The sequence below is a fragment of the Anopheles gambiae genome, chromosome 2, assembly GCF_943734735.2.
Source record: "Anopheles gambiae chromosome 2, idAnoGambNW_F1_1, whole genome shotgun sequence".
Classification (NCBI taxonomy): Eukaryota; Metazoa; Arthropoda; class Insecta; order Diptera; family Culicidae; genus Anopheles; species Anopheles gambiae.
Genome location: NC_064601.1, coordinates 96,098,341 through 96,121,337, shown reverse-complemented (window position 1 = coordinate 96,121,337; position 22,997 = coordinate 96,098,341). Strand labels below are relative to the sequence as shown.

At 44.2% G+C, this 22,997-nt stretch overlaps 1 protein-coding gene across 1 annotated transcript; it reads left to right on the top strand.

Moving 5' to 3' along the window:
• Window positions 1–15,719: 15,719 nt before the first annotated feature.
• Window positions 15,720–16,775, top strand: LOC5667219 (cuticle protein 16.5). Its single transcript, XM_001688750.2, has 2 exons — window positions 15,720–15,832; window positions 15,906–16,775. The coding sequence occupies exons 1-2, from the start codon at window positions 15,815–15,817 to the stop codon at window positions 16,227–16,229; spliced, it is 342 nt and encodes a 113-aa protein (XP_001688802.2). The 5' UTR covers window positions 15,720–15,814; the 3' UTR covers window positions 16,230–16,775.
• The last annotated feature ends 6,222 nt before the right edge of the window (window positions 16,776–22,997 follow it).

Here is a 22,997-nt window from a genome sequence, read left to right as displayed (position 1 = left end):
ATTGCACTGAAAAGCCATCGGTGCGGTCGATCCAGTGCCTCCCGGTGGTGGTGCCAGTTGGTGTTAAGCGTGTCGTAGGATTTCCCTTCCAGGCATATGGCCATTTAGCCGGGGAAGGGCTAGCAAAAAAAGGCCAAGCTGCGGCTGGTTATCGAATTATGCTCACACCCGGAAGCTCAATTTTCAATCGCCAAGCTTGGGAGATCCAGCCCGCACCAAACGATTCGATTATTACCAATTGTGACAGTGCGTGTGTGTGCGGGCAAAAGGAAGCCCGGAAAAGTGTGCAAATGTTTTGTCAAGTGATTTTTCCTCCGCACTTTTTGTCGGCTTCCCCCTCTTTTGCGGTTTAACTTTAGACTTTAGGGGCCAGCCATTCGGTAGGGAAGCTTACTCGCATACCGTCACGTCCGCTTTTCCGAAGGGCGTGGTAGTGTAGGCGGTGGCAATGGCAATGGAGTGATTTTATTTGCGAAACAGCTAGCGCGCGCAAAGCGGAAGCCGTCCGGAAGGGTTCCCGTTGGACGATCGAGCGGTTGATGTATTGGCCGTTAGCTTCGCTGCGGGTTATGCGGTTTTATTGGTATTGTTTGCATAAACCGCCACCCCTCCCCTGTGGACAGTGGGTGGAGGTGGGTGGACGAACGCGTATGATGAAATTATGGCTTGGTGGGTTTTCGTGGAATTTTTGTGTGAACGGATTTGTTTGGTTTTTCTATGTTGTACATCGATTGATGAATGAGTTGTGTGAATATCGTTTCGGGTAAATAAACAGAGTGTGTGGAGCAAGTGCATTTTTCCTCTTTAGACCGGCTTTTTTTGGGCATAATTTCGGTAATAAATTGCACGCAGTTTATAAAACATAAGGATAATAAAAGTTCGTTCAAGCAACGATTTGGAACAGACATTTAACAACAAAAGGCACATTTTGATTATAAATATTGCCTTACTACATGAGATTTTGTTGAATTTACGTTATTATTTGTTATTTTTTAGTTAAATTATCAATGAGTGCTTTAAGTAGTTGCGGAGTGGCCAAAAAATGTCATTAATTCTAAGTAGGCAGCTATAATTGTTGAAATGGGAAGTTGTTTACCAGTTCGTTGCTTGCTTGGGATTATTTAGTAACTCATATCATGTTAATTAATGTAGCCGAAGCTAAATGAGTATTTTTATATTTATTTTGAACTCTTAACGCTACAAACAAAAGGCTTATTTCATTTAAAATGTCAATAAAAATTGTTAGATATTTACAACAATGTAACCAACTACTAGCTCTGTTTTTAGCAATTAAAGAGGCTGAACAAACTCCCAACTGGTTTGTTTACTGGGGTTTTTTTACAGGAGTTATCATAGATGTAGGAAACATTCTAACGATAAATGAACTTTATGTGTAGGGAATTGGACTCTAGAGCACCCTTTTTGGACAAATTCAATAACCCTTCCAAAAACGATTCCAATAAGCCCGTCCAAAAACGGCACCACAGCGTCCAATTCCCAACATATAAAATTAACTTCCCATTAGAAAGAGTCGAGAAAATGTCCCACAAATTATGTATCACAATCAATCTACAACCTTAAAATAATCTCCATAGTTTGAATGTTTCCTTAACAAGCAATAATAGGTTGAACGTTTTAATAATAACTTTTTGATGATAACAGCCTCCAAAACGTTCACCTTTGCTCTGTCTAGAATCTTATCCACAAGCAATTACAAACTGCTGTTAAAACACGGTCCCTTAAACAGAGCAGAACAGTAAAACTCATAGCACGCTAATCGTGTGGCTATTACTGCCCCACACAGAAGCATAAGTTTTTTACGACTCATTTGGGTAGCTTTTAGACACAAACACACCCAAACCATTCACCCATCGGCAACCCATTTAGCTTGAACCGAAATGACGTGCTGCGCCATAAAATCAAGACACCGATACCACTGCTTAAACCGATGATGAAGCATTAATAACTTCAACTTTTCCAACGCCCGAATTCCGAAACGAAATGGTTACAATGGTTACAACAAAAGTGAGTGAGGTAAATTATAGCAGTGCGAGCTATTTCGGGAGTTCGGGTGATATGGAATGCTACCCGCCCGGAGTCCCTTCTGCCTTGCTTTTGTTTGCAGGCTCTTTTCTCCATCATCCATATGGCCCCATCTGCATCGGCACGCGGAATCATAATGTGGATTTGCCCTGGCTGTACTACAGATGGACAAGCAACTCATCTCCAATTCACCACAAGCTTCTCACTTGCAATCATACCTCTAAATCGGAACCAAAAAACCCTCCTATCTCGGGAGGTACACACAAACCTGCCGCTTGCGTCACGGCAGAACCTAGTAGAGTATAATTTAATTTATAATACTCTTACATCGGCTACACCTCTACCACATGGGGAGGGGCTACAGTGTTCCTTTCAACTGAGCCGAATGCTGACGGTTGGTTGGAAAAATGGAGCACGGTGAGCGGTGGCCAGGATGGCAATAAATTTTCAATATTTACAATCAAAACTACACCCGTACGGACGGACACACATATCCCAGCTCTGCGTAAGCGTAACACGGAGAAGGGCACTGTAGGATGGATGGGAAGGGAATTGGTTTTTGAATAATTTCACCATAACGAAACAATGACCTCCGGTCGTCCGGATGCGTACTGGGAAGCCACACTCTCCACGCTACCTTCTTCTCCTCCTAATCCAAATCCATTTGTTGCTGGAGCCTGCACCTCCGTCCCATCTCAGGGGGCGGGAGAAAAAGGGTACTTTGTTATTCTTCTACCGGGCAGAGATAGTCAAAAATGGTGTAGCCACAATAAAATGGTTAACAACTGACAACTACTGTGTGTGTGTGTGCCAGTTTTAGGGGCCGTATTTCACTTGCTCGATGTTATCTCCGAACTACACCGATACACCGGCGCCCGCACACACACACACACCTGATAAGTACCCGATCCCTTCTAGAGCATACAAATCTAGCTTTTCTGTATTTCTGTGTAGATTTTCTGCATTTTTTTCCACCTCCCCACCATACACTCTCCTCCACAGCTCAGGACACACAGCTTGTTCATCATCTTACGTACAGCAGGAACGTACTCGGAACGTGTCTGCTAATGGGTACGTAAATGCGTCCAGCACAATCTGTGCCTAAATTTACACCAGTTTATCACTTGAGCGAGAAATTAGCTAGCCTGAGAGCTCTCTGGAAGAGTACGGAGGGGAAGGCTCCAGGGAATATGATGTGGGATTTTAAGTTTTCTAAGCCTAGGAAGAGGATTGAAAGCATGGTACAGGGCAGAGTACGGTAGGACACGGTTAGCCGATAAGCTAGCCCGGATGAAATTCGAATTTCACAGTCTTACACTTAGAGCTTACGGGAAGCTGTGGAAGCAAACACAAGGGTTATTATTATATCGTTTGTGCGTTGGTGGTAGATATAGATTGCAGTGTGTGTGTTTTTTCAATTGTGTTTTACAGCAATAGTAAGTATTTCTATGAGTAAGTAAGTAGTAAGTATTTGTTGAATGAAAATTGAGTACATAAAATTTATTTTTCTTATTTTCATTTAGGTTAATCTTCGTTTTGGATGATTGTATAGCTTTGCATCATGTAGTGTTAGATAGCAGATTTGTTGGTTGAGGACGTACATATGTGAATTAGAGCTTTGAAATAGATAATCTTAAATGGTTTGGATTTCAGCGAAGAAATGAGGAACTCAATGAAGCGTTAAAGCCTACTTCAAGAGACACCCCACTTTAATCAGTTTTTTTCGAGAGTTTTTTTAATAGTTTTTCGTGGTTGAACTTACAGTGTTTTCCAAGTCAGTTTCGAATGTAAACATTGTTTTTCGAAGCATGCAAAATGTTGTTCCACATCGAGCTGACAATTCATTTCCATCACAATAATTTTTAATTTCTACAGCATGATTTTCAACACGACTCAAGCTGGATTGAGTTTGACAGTTCTTTATAATGTATTGAAAATCATGTGTTGAAACTGATATTTCATAAACCATTTGACAGCTGTTGGAAAACATCTAGGATGCGGTGAACAACAATGTTTACATTCGAAACTGACTTGGAAAACCCTGTATATCAAAAGTCCTTTTTTCTGACGCATCACCTTGCTGTGGGTGAAACATAAAAGTCATTAATACTCATAACCCGAACCCAAATATAACATCTTCTATTATTCAATCTCACCCTTTCTGCTACGTTTTCCCGATGTGTGATGTATGTGTTCATCATAAAACAAACTTATGACCATTTTTCCATGCAAAATTCTTTGCGGTATTTAATTACGACCAATGTCCTTGAAAACTTTTATCGCCCCAAACACAAGCAACGGATTACCAAACTCCTTTGTTCTGGGTCTTTAAAGTTTACCATTGTTCAGCATCTTGTATACATTGTGAAGAAATCAAACTTTGGAGAATTAAAGGATTAAAGAACTGCTAAAGATCAACAAAACTTTGAATCCAAATGATCAAACAGACTCTGCCGGCAAACAACCTTACTCATGCGTAATAGTCTATTAGTTTAGAAACATAAACCCCACACAACGCTTGGGAGCGATCCACACACACACACACACACACATTCTTTGCAGCGGCAAAAACCCATTGACACGATTTAATTGCGTTTAAAAATTGATCGAAAACACCAGCCAACTGCACCCGTCGTTCATTATTCAGCTTAAAACCGTACCGTATTTTGTGCTGTAAAACGCAATCCACCTTTGCTAGCGTTGGGATGGGGAAAAAAACTGCACGCTAATGCTTCATACAAAGCTCGGCGGAGAGCCCATCCTCCATCTCTCTCCCCCCTCTCTCTCCCCCCCCCTCTCTCTCCCCCCCCCCCCCTCTCTCTCTCTCTCTCTCTCTCTCTCTCTCACTCTCTCTCCCCCTCTCTCTCTCCCACAGCCTCACTCACCTGAGGAAGGTTAGGAATTATTTATCTGCACAAAACCGGGCCCCGACTAGGCAGCAAAACGTTCCGGCTTAGTGGGGGTTTTGCCATTGTGTGTCGCCAGGCGGGCATTATTACTGCATGGAATATTTCTTCCCATATTTATCCCACCCCGCCCGACCTTGTCTGGAACCTGGCTTGGCTGGAATGAAATTAATTCCTGCTCATCCTGTATGCTCGTGCGATGTGCGGGAAGGTTCTCTGGGTGCGGTTTGTACCTTTCTCCCCCCTTATGCAGTGCAGCGGGGTAAGGTAGTGTTGGAATGCACTCAGAGGTCAAGAATAAAGGATTTTGATTACTAGTGTCCTCACCCCCCCCCCCTCCTCCCTTTAGTCTCTAACCAACTCCCATCTCATCTGTTCATTTGTAGGGACGATTGGAGCAGCGATAAAACCAAACCAGCCCACAAAAAGCTAGAAATTCTCAAACTGTCAACTACTGCTGGTGTTTCTGCTTCAACGAAAGCTCTAACAAAAGGAGAGAAAGAGAGCAGAGAGAGGGAAAGCGAAAAAAAGACGTACAGTACACACATGGCTCACAATGGACAGGAGGTTTATGACATATTTTATTGGAAAACGAGGTTCGATGGACACATGCACGCACATCCATCCGCACCAGCCACCGAACCAAACCAAACCACGTGAGTAATACACGTTTGTTCTAGCTCTATACCACCACATACGGCCGTCCCTTTTTGTACCCTTTTGTTTTTGCCTCATTCGTCTTTCATTTATCTCGGCGCGGGTCACAAAGCTAAGGATGAATTCTGACACTCCCCCTAACCGTCTAACCCATCCCCGAGGACAGCGTGGCAGCACTCCGGGCTTTGTTATCTCTGCGGTAGGTGAATTTTAATGAACGATAGCAGGGTAATCCCTCTTTTATGATTTATTTATGGCTGCAATTTGGAAACGATGTACTATCGCACTGCCAACCCCGCTCTCGGTTCCTGATGAATCCTGGACCGGACGGGCCACCGCACGGACTGTGTCCGCTGCTGAATTGTCCAGCTCTTTCCCATCTTCTTTTTTTTTTGGTTCAGTCCCGCTTCAGTTCAGTGTAATGCGATGGGCCACAACGATGGTCGTTCACATCCGTTGGCATCTGAAATACGTAAGCACCGAAAACAAAGCACACCAAAACAACCCCACTATCAATGCCGGTGGGCAAAGAATGCTGCATTGTGGGGAGCGGCCGGTAAGGTTTTGTGTTTGGTAGACTAAAAATGAATTGTTCTATTGTGATGAGCGGTCGAGAGGTCGAGAGGAAACCGAGTGAGGATAACGGGACAGATTACACAGGTTTACGAGCAGGTTGTGGCAAAAAGTGAATCGACCGAAAGCTGCCAAGTGGCTGTTGAAATTGATGACGAGTTCATGAAACAAGGTGTATTGTTAAATTGATGAAAAAGTAGTTATTAAGTGAGTTAGTAGGTCATTAATTTAATCAAGGAAGAAAGTAAAACGATATTGGAGAAGGTGACTATCGTAAATAATAAATGAATAAGTAAATGAGTAAGAAAAATCCACATTGCATCAAGCACATTTTTAAGTCATTAAATAGCTAATAAAATTAAAGAGAATGAACGACCAAAACCATCATAATATTTATCGAAATAACTCAAAATAAATAAAGAGAAATAAATCAAGTAAAAAACCAATTCAATATACCTCTTTTCATATTGCTTTAAGGAAACATCGAAACGAGTACACATATAAGTAATTAAGAGATTTTATAAGTAACCCAAAGCTAAGATAACCAATTGTAAAATAATTGAAACACAAAGACAAACACAAAACATATGAAAAAATATAAATATGTAATATAATATTTTCAAATAAAACAGAAAATACGTGAAGTGATAGTAAAAATAATTCAGGGAGTAAACAAATTAATAAAAAAATTACTTTAAAAGGAAATAACAAAGATAAGATCATGATTCAAACGCATTCAAGATCTCAAACCCAAACCAACTCTCTGTCAACTATTTTTCGTATGACGAGTACGTTTAATTAACCTTCACTTTAGTCATTAATCTTCATTCTAAGCTCACCCCTTTACTTCCCTTTATTTCTTCTACTCAATAGCAAACTTTCCCAAAACACTGCCCTGAATCAATTTAACGCTCATTTTCGATTCCACCCGTTCCGTCGAAAGATTCGTTCCTCCCACCTCCCGTTCGGTGGAGGGAAGCGGTGCATTTTGTTACGCTTCGTTTCACCTAAGCCATTTGTTACCCATGTTAACCGGAACACCGTGTATGGGCCTTGCTTGCTGAAGGACATTACGCAAGCAGGTTGAAGGGTTTCATCTCGCATCAATTCGGTATCTACCGCGTTTAATAATGAAAAGGAACGCATCATCCCCGTTCCCAAAAGAAAACAATCTTTCGCTTTAAGATCGAAAGCTGTGAAGTGTTTGCCAAACTTTGTTTCGGGACAACGTAATTCTTTTGCATTGACGTACCGGCTCTACACCCCCGGCAGGCAGCTACGATGTGTTTGTTTGAAAACAGTTTGCAAAAGAATGTCAATAACCTATTAATACGCGGCCTCCCTCTCCCCCTTTCTCCCTCCCTCTTTCTTCTTCCTGTACCGTTGGCTGAGTTTTGAAGCAAGCCTACGGAGTAGTTAAGCAAAAGCGACTGAATTTTGCTACAAGTATCGCGCTGCGCCAGTCAAGATTAGCACAACTTTTTTAATATAAACTTTTCCAATTCACGAGTAGCTGGAGAGGGTTTTTGCACTCGCACTTTGGTGGAATCATTAAACAAGGGTTACGACTGACGAGCATGTTACTTATTGTTTTACATTTCAATCGATTTTGAGCCGTAAACTGTGATGTGATGTGGTGCCGAAAACGGACGCAAATGAGGCTTCTGTGGTGAATGAACTGTGCAGGCTGAGCGGTCGCTAGCGGCTTGCTCCACCAAGTGACACAGTTTTGAAATGTCGCTTAAAACCCGTGTGAGCAAGATGATGAATTCATAAAGCCTTTTGCAAAAAGTTTTGTCATTAAATCGTATTTTGTTTTAAATGCTCGCGTTCAAACATGAACCCATGTTAAGCAACTCAACACCGTCGTTTAGTGTCGGCGTGGGAGAATCCATCCTCTTGCTGCACGTAAACCAGCAGTACACACTGCTCACGCACACACACACAAATCGGAATCGCTCCGGAACGCACTCCTGTTTCAATAAAAATTAATTAGAATGTAGAACTTTCAATTGAATGGGTTCTACATTCCCACTAGAACCTTCTGGTGATCACGCTGGAAAACACGTGTTCTTTCGGGCGCGCAAAAGCATCGCGTAAAAGTAGCGCCTGATTGAAATTGATGATCGAAATAACCATTTCGCTGAGCTGCGGTAGCCCACCCGATGTAAGTGTAATGAAAACGCGTTCCATCCAGCCCTAGATCCCCAGCGAGAAGACAGTGGTTGCCTTTTCCTTTTGCACCGTATCGTTTTCTCCTTACCCTCTGCTTTAATAATGGAAGATTGCATTAGCGGAGAAGCACCAATTAATTAATGGGTTTTTTTAGCTAGGTCAAATGCTACAGTAGAGTATGCGAGCTGAACCTTCCGTTGGAATAACTAGCGTAGATTAATATTGAACTACTTGGTGCTGTTACACACATACATCGACTGGGAGTGCGTAGTTGTTTTTTAATAAGGATAAATTTAAGAAATGTTGTCAGTAAATTGTCTTACAAATTGATTGGAAAACATTTATTGAAAAACTGTTGAAACAGAAAGAATGTTAAGATCATCTTAATAATTTAGCAACTGCAATAAAATAGATTAAGAACAATGTTGACAAATAGCGAAAATTCACGCTTGAGGTAATACATATTTGTCCAAAGCTACCGTTCGTAGGATGGCCAACAGCTTACAAACATGTTGCAAAGGATTAGTAGACGATTCAGATTAAGCCGTCCAACTGAAAAAAAGGCAGAAATACCCGTGATTGCTTTGAAATAGAATTTTAGAAGGAAAAATCCTTTTAACATAACCAATAACTCACACGATTTTAACATGACGCCAATAACCATTCTCACTTAAGTGTTTCACTAAGCCCAAGCCTATCCATTTACACCATTCGGTTCAAAAGATGATCATTATTCTTTGTTGGATTATTATTAACGGTTGGAGAATGAAATAAAAATGAAGATAGGTTCTGAATTAAACCATTTGTTCGTTTTCAAATTTAGGAAATAAGCTCTATAGTTGTTTTTCTCTGTATCATGCCTACTTCATGCCACCAGAGCTTATATGTTGGACGTATTAAACGTGGTATACGGTAGCCGAGCCTTATGCCAGCATCACGGAGCATCACAAACCAAGTCCAGAAGCGAGCAAAAGCCCGAGAAATCTATTAACGATCAACCTAACTGCCGGTCTGCATTCTGGTAATGGTTACACTTTCTCCATGGACACAAGACCACCCGAGCAACGACGACGCAGTGTATGCGTTTTTTACTTCATGAAACCAATAACCCATTCGTGGCAAACCCACATTCACAGTTTTCTGGCATCATGCGCTACATCCATGCCGGCCAGGTCTAACACACTTCCGGCAAAGAAAGTCTATTACTCGAAGACACCAAGCGATAGGAGTTTTTGGTGGCAGCAGTAACAGCAGCGAGCACATCCCATAAACCTTGTGCTCTTGAGCATCTGTACCGTACCGATTACATCCCGAGTCCCGGGACGAGACCATGCAGCTCCTACATATCTAATGCACGGCATGGTTTAGCTTCCTCTGCAGCACTGGTCGCATATTTTAAGCGATGCAACACGCACTGACTGGTTGGTTTTGGGGGTGCGATCCATTTTACAATGCTGCTCACGCTCTGTGTGGTCAAACAGGGAGGCAAACGTTCATTTGCAGCCTTAGGAGAATGCGGGGCAAGTAGGTAAGTCAAGGGACAAGGGAGTGAGCACGCGGAGTGAACGATTTGTTTCAGTTGTTCTTTTGCTCTATTGGTGGTTAGTTGTTTTTTTGGGGAGTTTTCGTGTTTGTATTTCATATTGTTTGGAAGAATGTTTGGTTGGTATTTCTCAAGGCTTTTTAAATTTTTCCTTTTTTCCACTTTTTTTGATTATCTATTACCTACTTATTTGTTCACTTATTTTTCTTCTTTTTATAGATAGTCTTTGAAGTTTTGTGTGCTTTTTACCTAAAATAAGTCTTTTTTTCTAATTTTTCCCATTTTTAACGAAATTTAATTCCTTTATTATAGTTTCCTATGTTATGTTTTCAAACCCGATTCTAGCTTTCATGACATTTTCATTCAATTTTGCCCATCACTCGGCGAATGGTAAACTCTGCATTTTTTCATCCAAAGCGCTTTGTGCTGTGTAAATTGCTACAAGATGCAGTCTTGGACGGTGCATCTAGTTCACAATTGTAGGCGAGCTCGTCTGTTACCATTCTACATTGGGCGGCAAAGCACAAACCTTAAATCCTTACTCCATTTCCACGGTTGACTCAACCACCAATGTACCACCACCGTATCGAAACGCACTCGCGCATCAGCATGGGCGAAGCACTTTTTGCTACCTCCGTCAACCAACGGTTGGAGGGGGTGTTTTATCAGCTTTCCTGCCGGCGACAGACAGCCACGTCGTCTTTCGCAGGCATCACCATTAGACAATATTGTTGATATCCCTGTACCACAGTCACGGCACGTGTTGGTGTGTAGGACGATTCCGTGAGGATGGCAATTTGAATGCGTGCGATGTGTGAGCTGTTGAGGTTTACTTGTTTCTGTAAAATCTAAAACGCTTCTTCATTATTCCATCAGAGGCTCCGAACGAGAAAGGATTTCTTTCTACTCACCAGAATGATGTGATAGAATGGGGAAGAGTGATTCAATTCGGTTACGCGGTTACTGTTCTGTTGACCGTGGCGAATCCAGCGCATTCAAAGGCGTCACACGAGTTGAGGGAATTTATACTATCTGATGTATTGTGGCGGTCATGTACGCCGTACGTGGACGAGGCAGAAATTCAGCTCGTACTTCATACGCAGTTACTGCATATTCTCTTCTAGTTGAAATGAGCTGTGGAATTATGACGAACATTTGCAGTGGAAGACTTATTTATTACCGAGATGTCGAATAGACATACGGGTCATGGGGACATTAGAGGAGTATCTAATGTACGACGACCAAAGATGCACTGTGGGATGGGGGGGGAGTCTTATGTATGTCGACAAAAGTTGAGCAGGGGAAGCGAGTCTTTTGTTTGACGACCAAAGTTGCACAGGGGGTAGTCTGTTACCGTTTATTACAACCCAGGCTGGACGCAATTGGAAAACTTGCATGCAAAAGTTGAGAATCCAGATTGAATGCAAGTCTTAAAATTGCATACAAACCCCAGCCGCAAAATCGGGTTTTCGCCGCGATTTTCGACCAAGCGAAAATAAAAATTATGCCATTTGTATGGGGCGAACACACACACACGAATTATGGTTGTTGATTATGGGTGGGAAGATTATGGTAATGACTTCTGTTTCACTCTCGCTCACAGGCGATGATGTTCCGTCGCATTCTCACCAAGTTATTGGCGCAAATCTGTGGTTGTTGCTGCTCTTTCTCGCACGTGAGGGAGTTTTCTTTGTCCTTATTTTTCCCGTGTGTGACATTGGCTGCGAATCTTCTTGATGCGTTAAAGGAAGTTAAGTTAATTAAAGGGTAAATTGTTAGATGCAATGGCTCTGGCACACCAAATGATGAACCAATTCGTGCACGTTTATGTGCCACACTGGACCTAAAGCGTTTTGTGACTAGCATAACTACAAACACAGTATTATGATGTTTGTAGATTTGGGACATATTTTGGTAAACTTTTTATGCGGTCGAGCAACAATTAAATTCCGCATATTGTATACCCTTTAAACCAAACGGCAATCTGCTGCAATCTTTTCATCGTCACTCTGGTGCTCTCTTCAACCAGCGCCCCGACTCATTGAACGCATGCTGTGATGAGACCGGTTCCTACGAGACCGGACGAGATCGATTCTTATCCGGACCATTCCCCAGATAGCAAGAACCGACTATCCAATAGCGTGATTTTAGTAAGGTTAAGAAGTCGTTTCAGCCCTGTCTACAGCATTGTTCGTTACGTCAAAGAAGAAGAAGAAAATGTGTACGGGAGGCTATGAGCTTGCAATGCTGAACGCGGCCTCGATACGTGGGTGATGGCGAAATAACCTGTACAACAAAGAGAGCAGGGAGATGGCAGGGAGCTGTGGGGTCTTATCGGCCACGGGCTGCAATCGCCCAAGTGGTTCCATGAAGCGTTGGTATGTGGTCAGCGAGTGCGCTAGGTAGTTCGGCATTCGCCAATTCGACCCGTGGGTGCAACGAGTTCGAGTCGAAACAAATGAACTGGATCGTTTACGGATGGTTTCGACAAAAAAAGGATTACGAAGGATCCTTTCCTCGGGACCTCACGCGGCCGCTTAGTATGTGTACTGGTTAATCCGCCCGCACTTCACTATTGTTTGCCTTAAGGCTTACGGCAAATACAGTTTACATTTGTTATTCTAAACTATGCTAGCATTATTGAACAGCATTACGAAAGAAAAGGAATGGGAAGGAAAGAAGGAGAAAGGGAGTAAATAAATGGGAAGCTAACAAGAGCGGAAGGAATCGGAGGAGCAGGAAGGGTGATAGTCGAAGAGGTGAGATGAGAAGATGAAAACGGGGAGTAGCGTTTACTGTTCCGAAGCGACGATGGGTTCTAAACAAAGGGGGACGAGAACGAAGCGAACTGGAGGGAGCATACAGGAACGGGGAGGACGTACCGGAAGGGATCAACATGCATTTTTTAAGTCGATTTTCTTCCTTCTGTATTGTCCACATTGTACACATCAATCTTATGAGCTGCGGATCGTACAAAGCTTCTTCATCTTTTTCTTATTTGACACAGTAACCATTGCTTTTCTGTCTGCGTCAGCCACTCCTTTCTTCTTCTTGGCGCAACGACCTACGCGGTCATGCCGGATAGTTAGCCGTTGCTACGAGAGACGGTCCATACGAGCCTTGAACTCATGGCGAGCATGTTGCTAAGTCGTGTGAGTTGACGTGACCTGTTACTATTTGGTTTACCCCTAGCGAGATAGGCAGTCCTGGGCCACTAGGATCAAACGGGGCTTGAACGCAGGACGGTCATGTTGTTGTGTTGTGTTCGGATAGCACGACAACGAGGGGCAGCCAAATCTAGCCAAGCCATCCATAAAATGCGGGGAAGCGTAGAGCAGTTTGGCGCGTGAAAGGTCCGGCTGCATCACTGGCATTTGAGGCTCCCGGGGGCCGGTCGCCACAGCCAATGCTCGAACGCAGCCGCAGCGCTATCGACTATGCATGCAGCATAAACGCCACTTGCGCATACTGCGTCAATCGCCAGGACAGCGACGGGCTAGAACACAACTTTCTATGCCATCCTCCAGGCAGCGACATGGCCGCGCAACACCATCCGCAACGATAATGCGTCTCCAAAAAAGGCGAGAGAAGGAGCAAGCCAGGCAAAGCGAGCGATGCGTGCGTCAGCCAAGCCGGGGCGGGTGGCTCCTCAATAACAGTATCGAGCGAGAGGCGGGGGAGACGTTCCTTTTTCTCTTCCGAACAGTAGACCCCGGTAATTAGAATTAAAAGGGTACACTATGGTGGGTAAATCCTAACCTTATTTCCGTTCGGATGGAGAGAGGGAGGGAGGGAGGGGTGGGAGAAGATTGGAGGGTTTGTAAATTATTAAAGAAAAAAATAATGGAAAGACAATATGTGTTCAATGATATCCCTCATTTTAATATTTGACCTTCCGTTGACTTTAACTAAGCATTGGTTGGCTCAACATGAGCGGACTAGTGCATTGAATGATCTTTTGTTTGAATTATTTTTTTTGCAACTAACTGCAACTAACTGCACTAACAAATAACATAAAACCAGTACGAAGCATGCATTCAATCGATCCGGCAAATAGCTCGAACGGTAAATCGATTCCATCCACACGACAACTTGCGCGTTGATCAAATCCAGATTCGAACGACGGCGCTCTAGCCAACGCGCAATGCATCAGCAGCCGAAAAAACGGGAAGGAAAAAAACAATAACCACAAGTCAAGCGCGCGCTCACACAAGGTCAAGCATTCGCCAATAACTGCTGGGAAAACGAAGGAGGTGGGGAAGGACGTCACTGAACACGCGTATGATCTGGTAGAACGGATAAAGAAGACAGCAGATAAGCGATATCACTCCCACCACCATCATATGAACAGCTGGTGTGATCGCAACTACCGACCACGAAGGAGTAAGGGGGAGGGCAAGATTCATTTTTTTCTAGCCGTCCATAAAATTTATTTTTTGTGGCTGCTATTCGATACAACAACCCTGGGAAATCCGCCACAATTTTTGCCATAAAAATCGTCTAAAAAATTCGCTTGGTCGAGTAACCTCTTAAACCGGACGTCGTGTGGACGTCGGGTGGACGTCCACACGACGTCCACACGACGTCCGAAATCTTCAATTTTGCGGCTAGGGGAGTATGATAGAAAGTTCGATAAAAAGAACTTTCAGGATTTTCCAAGTCACTTTCAAATGTCATCATTGTTATTCACCACATGCAAGATGATAATCCACATCAATCAAAGTGCTATTTCATCTCCATCATAATAATTTTTAATTTCTTCATGAAGATTTTTAACACTACTTAAGCTGGATTGAGTTTGACAGTTCTTTGTTGTGTTTTGAAACTGAAATTTCATTTTGAAGCAAATACACCATTTGACAGCTATTGAAAAAGATGTAAGATGCGGTAAATAACTATGTGCACATTGGAAATTGACCTGGAAACCCTGTATTGTATAACCCAAGTCTTCAAAATGTATGCAAAATGAGCAAAAAAATCGTCAGGATTGGAGCACGGATGACGTAAAACGTATTTTATAGTGTTAAATCATTAAAATTTTAAAAACAATTTCATTTTATCGTGCTCTTTTTCCCAATCAGGGTGAGATTTTCAGTACTTTTGCATGCAATTTTAAGACTTGCGTCCAACGTGGGTTAGAAGTTTTTTTTGCCCAGGTATCTAAATCGTTTTCAAGCATCAAACCCAACCCGCAAAAGCTCACTTTCGTCGCGATTTACGACCAAGCGAAAATAAAAAGTTTAGGATTTGTATGGGGCGAACACATGCGTTCGTAAATCGCGGCAAAAGTGAGCTTTTGCGGGTAGGGATGGAACTGGAGATTGAACTTTTAGGGCCTAATTACCGTGCAACCAGACATTCCGCCAAATGGCGTTACGCCGTGAAACCAAAATCAATGACATTTGATTATATTCGAAGAGAATTCCTTATAAAATAATCAGTTTTACGGCGAATAAAGTTACACATTTAACTCCTGTATGTATATGTACACGTACAGGTGCATGATTTTCCTTCAGGTAGGACAGGTCGAGAAATGTGCCGCAGATTTATTGCATTCGATGAATTCAGGTATCATCATCGTTTTGAAGCACCACTTCGTAGCCTTGGCATTCAATTTGGGAAAGTGTACCACGGTCTAGACATACATTGTGCAATCCTGTAATAGTCCCATCGTATGACACACACTGTCTGCCCCACCGAATACTAGGGTGAGGGTGGACTTCACTTGGACAAAATGAAATTGAACAATAATTCCGTATGCAAACCGGCATGAAGGTTGGGTTGTTCATGTGTGTCCTATTCGTATAAAACCCATCCTCAACTCCAACAGTAGCATCAGTCGCTTCACAGCAATCTAACAAACAAATTTCACAAGCCTTTCAAACGTCAGAGTTCCCCACAAACCCCAACAAGCATCATGTCTGCCAAGATTGTGGTAAGTGTCCTATACTCCTTCGAAGTTGTTCTAGTCTAGCATTTAACTCTTTAAATCCATCCCACTCCTTAAGATCTGCCTGGTTGTGTGCGTGTTCGGTGCTGCTTCGGCTGGTGTTGTTCCAGTGGCAGCTCCTCTTGCTGCGGCAGGAGTCGTCGCACCATACGCCACCTCCTACAACGCGCACACCGTCAACCATGCGGTAGCGGCCCCGGTCGTTGCGGCTGCTCCGGCCGTCGTTGCTGCCCCGGCGGCACGCTTCGTAGCTCCGGCTGCTCCTGCTCTGGCATACACTGCTGCGGGACTGCCAGCTTACAGTGCCTACACTGCCGCCGGTCTGCCAGGCTTCGGTGCCTACTCGGCCTACACTGGACTGCCCGCTCCGTACGTGTTCTAAGGCACGCGTTGAAGCATACACATTGGCGAGGACTGAACATTGGGGTTCTGTCGAGAGACTGCTGATCGTTCGTACTGACGCTCTCTTCCTGCATCTATGATCTTTTGTAAATACCGTTCTTCCTTCTTAACTCAATTCTTGTCACGATCAAAATATAAGGCCTTTTTAGAAGGAATGTTCCTAAACATGGACAAATGCTTTACATATCTGCTAAGTGGATCCGAAAACCACCTCTTAAAAGAATTCTTGGCGTATTATTATCGAATTTGCTCCTTCTAGTACTCGTTCACAGAGATCCCTTATAAAGCCAACCCGAGTCGAGTGTCCAAAGTCAACGATAATTGCCTACTCAATTTCCACTAATCTAATCGATGTCGTACACCGACCAATCGAACCATTTTTATCGAACGAACTAATTATGCCTATTATAATAATTAAGCTCAGTGAATTCGCTCACACACACAAACTAACCAACCAGCCATTGATCGATAAGGGCTCAAGCCCCCGAAACCGGCCCAACAGTCACGCTAGGGCTAGGGGTTTTTCTACTCGAGCATTGGCCAACGCTGGCTGACGGTCTGGTGACCTTGTGATGGATCGAAATACTAATTCCAGCTCCAATCTCAAAACCACTGCTCGAAGGTCTGCACCGATAGTGTCAACTCATCGTGTAACAATTATAAACAAGATGCCAAAGATTACGTGACCGAACTCATGCATGTCTTGTACAAACGGGGGCTTATAAACTTTAAGGGCTTTCCTATACCTTCATGCCCATGGTTTGCAAGCAATGGTGTGATTTTATACCACAAAGATGTCCAATCACACTGGCGATGAATAACAACACACCGATGATGGACGAAGATCGTGATTGCAGATCATGTTCTGATGCTCGATCGCGTTCACAGTTTAAAGGTTTAGCTTGGGATAAATCAACCCTACGCCACACCACAGCACCAAGCCCCCCGACTTATCCCAACAGCTGTTGGCGGCGGGTCAAGCCCTTTCGAGCTGACCGTGAGTTATGCTGAAGAGCAATTGAGCGAGCGCTTGCCAAGCAGCTGCAACATCTTACAGAGCGTTCGAAATTTTGCTACACATTTCAGGTCCCGTTCGATCTTTGCCGCCTTTCTGCCCTGCAGGAGCAGACGGAGCGTGCCCTTTAAAAAAAAAGCACACAATGTAGCACACACACTCCGAGTGATATGTGTGGACGGGCGAAAAACCGTACCAAAACCCTATTTGTAGGTCACCGAAATGCACCCGCCATTTGTGTTGTGCAACCCGTGTCAGTCGATAAAATTGAGTTTATTTTCAATTTTCTCCAACAGTTAGCGGCCCTTTTAGGCCGGCAAATGAACGATTATGGGTCGCCCTGCACTCCTGCGACGACCATTCAACGCGTAACGAGCTCCAGCGGCGGGGGCCACGCGAATGACCTTCCGATTCAGAAGTTTAATTTCCTTCCCGTGCTGACCGTCGCCCACGATGGAGCGGTGGAAAAAAAGTGGAAAAGGCATAAATGTAACAGAACGTGATCGTGCGTGATGACGATCGATGATGGAGGGAGAGAGAGAGAGAGACTAATTATCGATAATTTGTTGAATGTTCTTAGTCCGGAGACACACACTACCGGACTTGACTGCTTCAGACCTGCCTGTTCGTGATTCACACGGAACAATATCCTACTTGAGTCATGGCCGTTGAACTATTTTTAGCGCTCGAGTGCAGTTTTCACACGAACTTTTATGATCGATCACAGCGCAGCTTGAAGGAAGGCTGTAGCTAAAGGCTCTTGAGCTTAAGGAAGTAATCTACGTCTCGCCCAACAATTCCATACACGTAAACAATTGTGTCCTTTACGTTTTGTTTTCATTATTAAAAGTCTTGTCCGATCATATTAGGAATTGCCATGCTTTTTACCATCTTTGAGAAGTATATGTTGATTAAATTGTTCTGTTTTATAGACAGACCTTTTAGATGTGTAGAGGGATAAGTTACGAGGAGTCATAAGAGAGGAGTTATTTTTACTTTAGTGTTCTAATAATTTTTAGATTTCATTGGTTATCTTTAGGTAATGTTCGGAGGCTCTCTATATAGAGTTATACGATGATGAAACAGTGACACAGTAAGCCTGAAATCTTCATAAATACGAAGATCATCCTGAAGTATTTTGATCCATTCAAGACCTTGAATTAATACCAACTTTACCGTCGATCATCATCCTGGTGTACTTCAATTGTCCTTCATCTGTGTAATATCTCGTGTAAATGAACCAAAGGATTAATACACCCAACAATCTCCATTCTCACTTCAGCCAATCAGTCCACTTACTGTTAATCCAATGTTGAGACCATTTAGTAGTCGCTATCCATTCATGGCCCAAGACAGTAACTTGTTCCTACACAACCATAAATTAATTCTTTCCACACGTGATTCAGTTCAATTCTTAAGCGCTGTCCTTCATCCAGGTAACAAGATACTTAGCTGCGAGTCGCTTACGGCAAACTGAGCAATAATCTCCCAGAACATGAGTCGGCAACGTAAAGCCGGCACTGTGTCGGCTGCAGGCCAATCAATAAATTTGCTCGCCAAAACGACTCTTGTGTTCTTCCCCGCGAGCAGTTCATAGGTCGCACCGGCCAACCGCAAACTCGCCCAAGTGCACCGATCGCAACGCAACGACCCTTCGAAGGTCCGGCCAAGAACTGTCAATAACCTACGAGGGTTCTATTGCACCGCTCGTTTTGTACACCGGCACCGGGAAAAGTGATCGCGATCGCATACGCGTTTAACTCGCCCGATGATAATGCAAATCGCGGTGCGCCACGCGCTAGAAATTCCATGCAAAAGCTTCACCCAAAGAGTGTGAGCCGCTGCTGCTGCTGCCGCTGCTGTGGGACGAATCGCCCCAGGGACTATTAATCAATTTTATAGCATTCTCATAAATGTTATGAAATGCGTCGCGGCAAGCGGCGGCGTCGTGGCGGCTGGCCGATTGTGATCTCCCCTCAGTCCGAGGCGAGACCGTTGGACCAGTTTCTGCCGAGAATATTGTAACGCTACGAGTATATTCACTACATGTTTGAGGTGGTACCCGGACAACGCTGGTATGTTTGCAGAAAACACACCACCGCACACTTTGAGCTTCGTTAGCTGATTGGAGCACCCTAGCAGTAAAACACTTCACAGTCAAAGAACCGCTGAGAGCTGAGAATATGATTTATCGACTTTACGTCCCACTGCCAGAATCATTCCCCTGCCTCAGCGAGCTTTTTCCACTGCCATCAATGCTTACCGGGTTGCGTAATTGAGCCGGACCGGAGCGATTGCACGTTCTTTGTTTCAATTCGGCCCATTCCATCTGTCATGCTGCCACGTGACACGCTCCAAGTACTCGGCAACGACCTCAAAGGGTGTGTGTGTGTGTGAAGCTAGAACACAAACAACCGTGATCAGTATCGCAGGGTGAGCGATATCGAGTGCCGTTGTGTTTTTTTTTTTCTTCTGTTGGACATTCCACACCGTGCAATTATTGAGCGTCGCAAAGAATTAGGAACAATTTATCATCCCTTTAAAGGTAAATCCTTAACCAGCATGGTGGTGTGGCCACTCACAAGTCATTGTCACCTCCGAATCGGAGTTGGGCGATCGGGGCGGTCCGTCCGATCGCCATATACGCGTGCGTCTATTTGTGGCAATCTTAGATGTGATTTAATTGATCGCGACCCATTCGGACGATTGCTGGTGGCTTTGGTTGCTTGTTTGTAGGAAGTTGGCTTGCTTTGTAGAATGATTCAGCAACAAACACTGTAAAGACTTTCTTTCGTGTTCTATTCAAAAATTCTTGCTCCAATAGCTCCCTCCACAAATGGCAAACATTCCAGACCCAATTAGATCCCTTTCAGCACAAGATCATTTCAATCAAACCAGACGTAAAAGCACGTTATGTCTGTGTGTCGACGGTGTTGCGTTTGTGCGAAGCAAGCGATAATGTCACCCCGCTAACAACACCGAGCAGGTCGCTTTATCGTTGACATGACAGTACTCCGCTCGGGTCGCAAGAGCACTCCACCAAAGTCCCCTTGCGTTTTGCGTTCAGCATAACAAGCACAAGCAGGGAGGCTCGTTCGGCAGGCGAAAAGGGAAGCTCAACCGTTGCCGTCCACCACGGTTACGCTCGAGCGCCCGGGTTTGGGCCCTAAGATGTAAAAGTTGAGCCTGGACGGTGCACAACTCACGCGGCTTACGCATAGCAGCGCGCTGCCGATCACCCGATCCGGCCAATTGAATGCAATGTTGCAATTTACAGTGATTAAATTTATAATAAAGTCTTGGAACGCTGCAGCGTCCACCGTTGGTCGTTGGACAACCGCAAACAAAACGTTACCATTAGGATTTAATTTTGTCAACCCCAATCGGACTCGTCGATCGTGTGTGTGTGTGTGTGCGTGCGGTTGTGGTACAAATCTGTGCACGTACATGATTGGTGGGCGATCGGTAAAAAGGTGACACTTTGCCGTATTTGCATTTGCCCCAGTCCGTTTCGTTTGTATGGTCAATCTGCACAAATTTAACCTTCGCTGTAATTATTTTGTATCGATCGTGACACGCTCTGAAGGTTTCGGGACTATGGAGGATTAAGGATATTTTGCCAAAATGCCTTTAAAACTTTAAATTGTCAACTAAAATAGAACACCGGTTAAGCGACAAAGGTTAAGGACTTTGCACTCAGATAAAGCTACTAGCAACTACTCCCATCTTAAAAAAAGGGAAAAACAATCGTGCTGACAAGATTAACCAAACCATTCGACACCCTTCAAACACAACCTGATCTTTATGCACACACACACACTGCGCATACAATCGCCTATCGGGCGCGCTTAACGATTTGCGCGTACGCTCTCGAGTTGCGCGAGTGAACGCAAGCTTTCACGAATTTATTAGGTGCGTAAGCGCGTCAAGCGCAACACAAAAAATAACGCACACGAACAGATTTATTGGCTGCAGGAAGGGTTGACCGCGTTCACTTACGCACTCACAGGAAGTGGATATAATTTCACATGCTTACGCATGTTGCTTGTTTAGTTTTTTTTTTTTCAAACTGTGTGATCAACTCTCCTTTCCAATACTTTGTAACGACGCTGTATGTGTGTATGTGCAGCTTTTTTTGAATGATAAATATACTTCTGAGAAGATTCAAACTGGTTGCTCTCGGGCCTAGCTGTAGCAACACCCACCTTGTCTGCACCAGTTGACTTCTGCACAAGATCGATCGCGGTGTCAGCGGGTCGAGCAGCGGGCACGAGATGCAATTAACCGGCCAGCAGCCGCGACCCATGCACGAATCGACAGCGTGGCGAAGATCGATCGGTCACGCGAAACCGTTTGCCCGCCTTGTCGCGGTGCCCTTTTGCGCCAGAAGCCGCTCGCTGTGTGCAGGTGACAAGGCGTAAAGACGCTGTAAAGACGGCAGGAAACATGAGACAACCTCCTCCTGTCGTGGTGGTCTCTCCATTTCGGTTCCTTCACATTCAAAATCAAACATCCTGGGAGAGCCTGCAACACACATAAAATCGCCGCCTCGATGAACGTGTAATTATTTAATCAGCATCAAAATAGGAAAATTGTCGATAATTGCTAGTGTGTGGGCCACGCTCCCGGCAAAACGATGGCCATGATGATGGTGAAGGTGTGCTTGTGCTTCTAAGGCAGCTTGTGGCCGGCATCTTCTTACCCCCGAAAAAGTCGAAACACGAGCAAAGAACACGGTAGGAAGTAATGGAATTTTGTGCACACGCTCCTTATACACGCGCTTTGGTCTTCATAACATCCCTCTGCTGTAGCAAAAAATACACGCGCGTGTGTGCCTCTTTGCGAAAAAAACAGCGCCTTTACACTCCTTCTGCCGAAACGGTATGAAAATAAAACTGTCTCAAGGTCGTCGTGCAGCAGTAACAGCGCGATGATTACTGAGGCGCGACCACGTTCACCACAAGGCGTTCTGGGGGGCCGTTTTATTACAGCTGAAGACGCACACACATATCAACTATCCTATTCCTATTCTTTCCTTCCACTCTTCGCACAAAGGTGGACGTGGTTCCGGTCGTGATTTTCGAGCTGAGTAGTTATTTTTAAACCTTTAGGGAATTTCCATTTTCAAACTAACACAAACCGTCTGTACTGCCTGTGATGCACTTTTTCGTAACTCACTGCGGCTGTCTCATTGTCGCCTACGGACAATTGGCCGTGCTTGTACCACACGTTGTGTCGGCTTTGGCTTGTCGGAGGCTTTGCATTTGGAAACTCCGTTGCGCAGGTTACATATCCTCGCCAGCCAGTTATTCATAAAACCGTGCGCTACGACAGTGTTGTGTGGCGTGAAAACAGCGTTTGACTCAAACGGGGACCATCCGTTGCATCAGGTCACGATTGTTTTCTGTCTGTCGGGCTCGTGCCGTAGTGCCGCTGTTGCTTAGGCAAATGGGCCCTCACAATGTGTCATTATTTTAAGTGAACTTATAGACGTGTTTATTACGTGCAAAGTGCGGGGTCGTTCGGCGCTAGCAGCAGTCTGATCTGGCCATGCTACTAGCCGGTGGACTTGGCTCATTGTCAAAATATTGTGTGCGCAAGATGTAAAGCATAATGTTGACATTACCACGAGGAGTCGGTCTCTAAACGAAGGACACTGAATGCTTCTCCTCCTTCACCGATTACATTGTGAATTGTGCAATCGACGCTCGCTTTATGGCGTCCCCAGTGAAA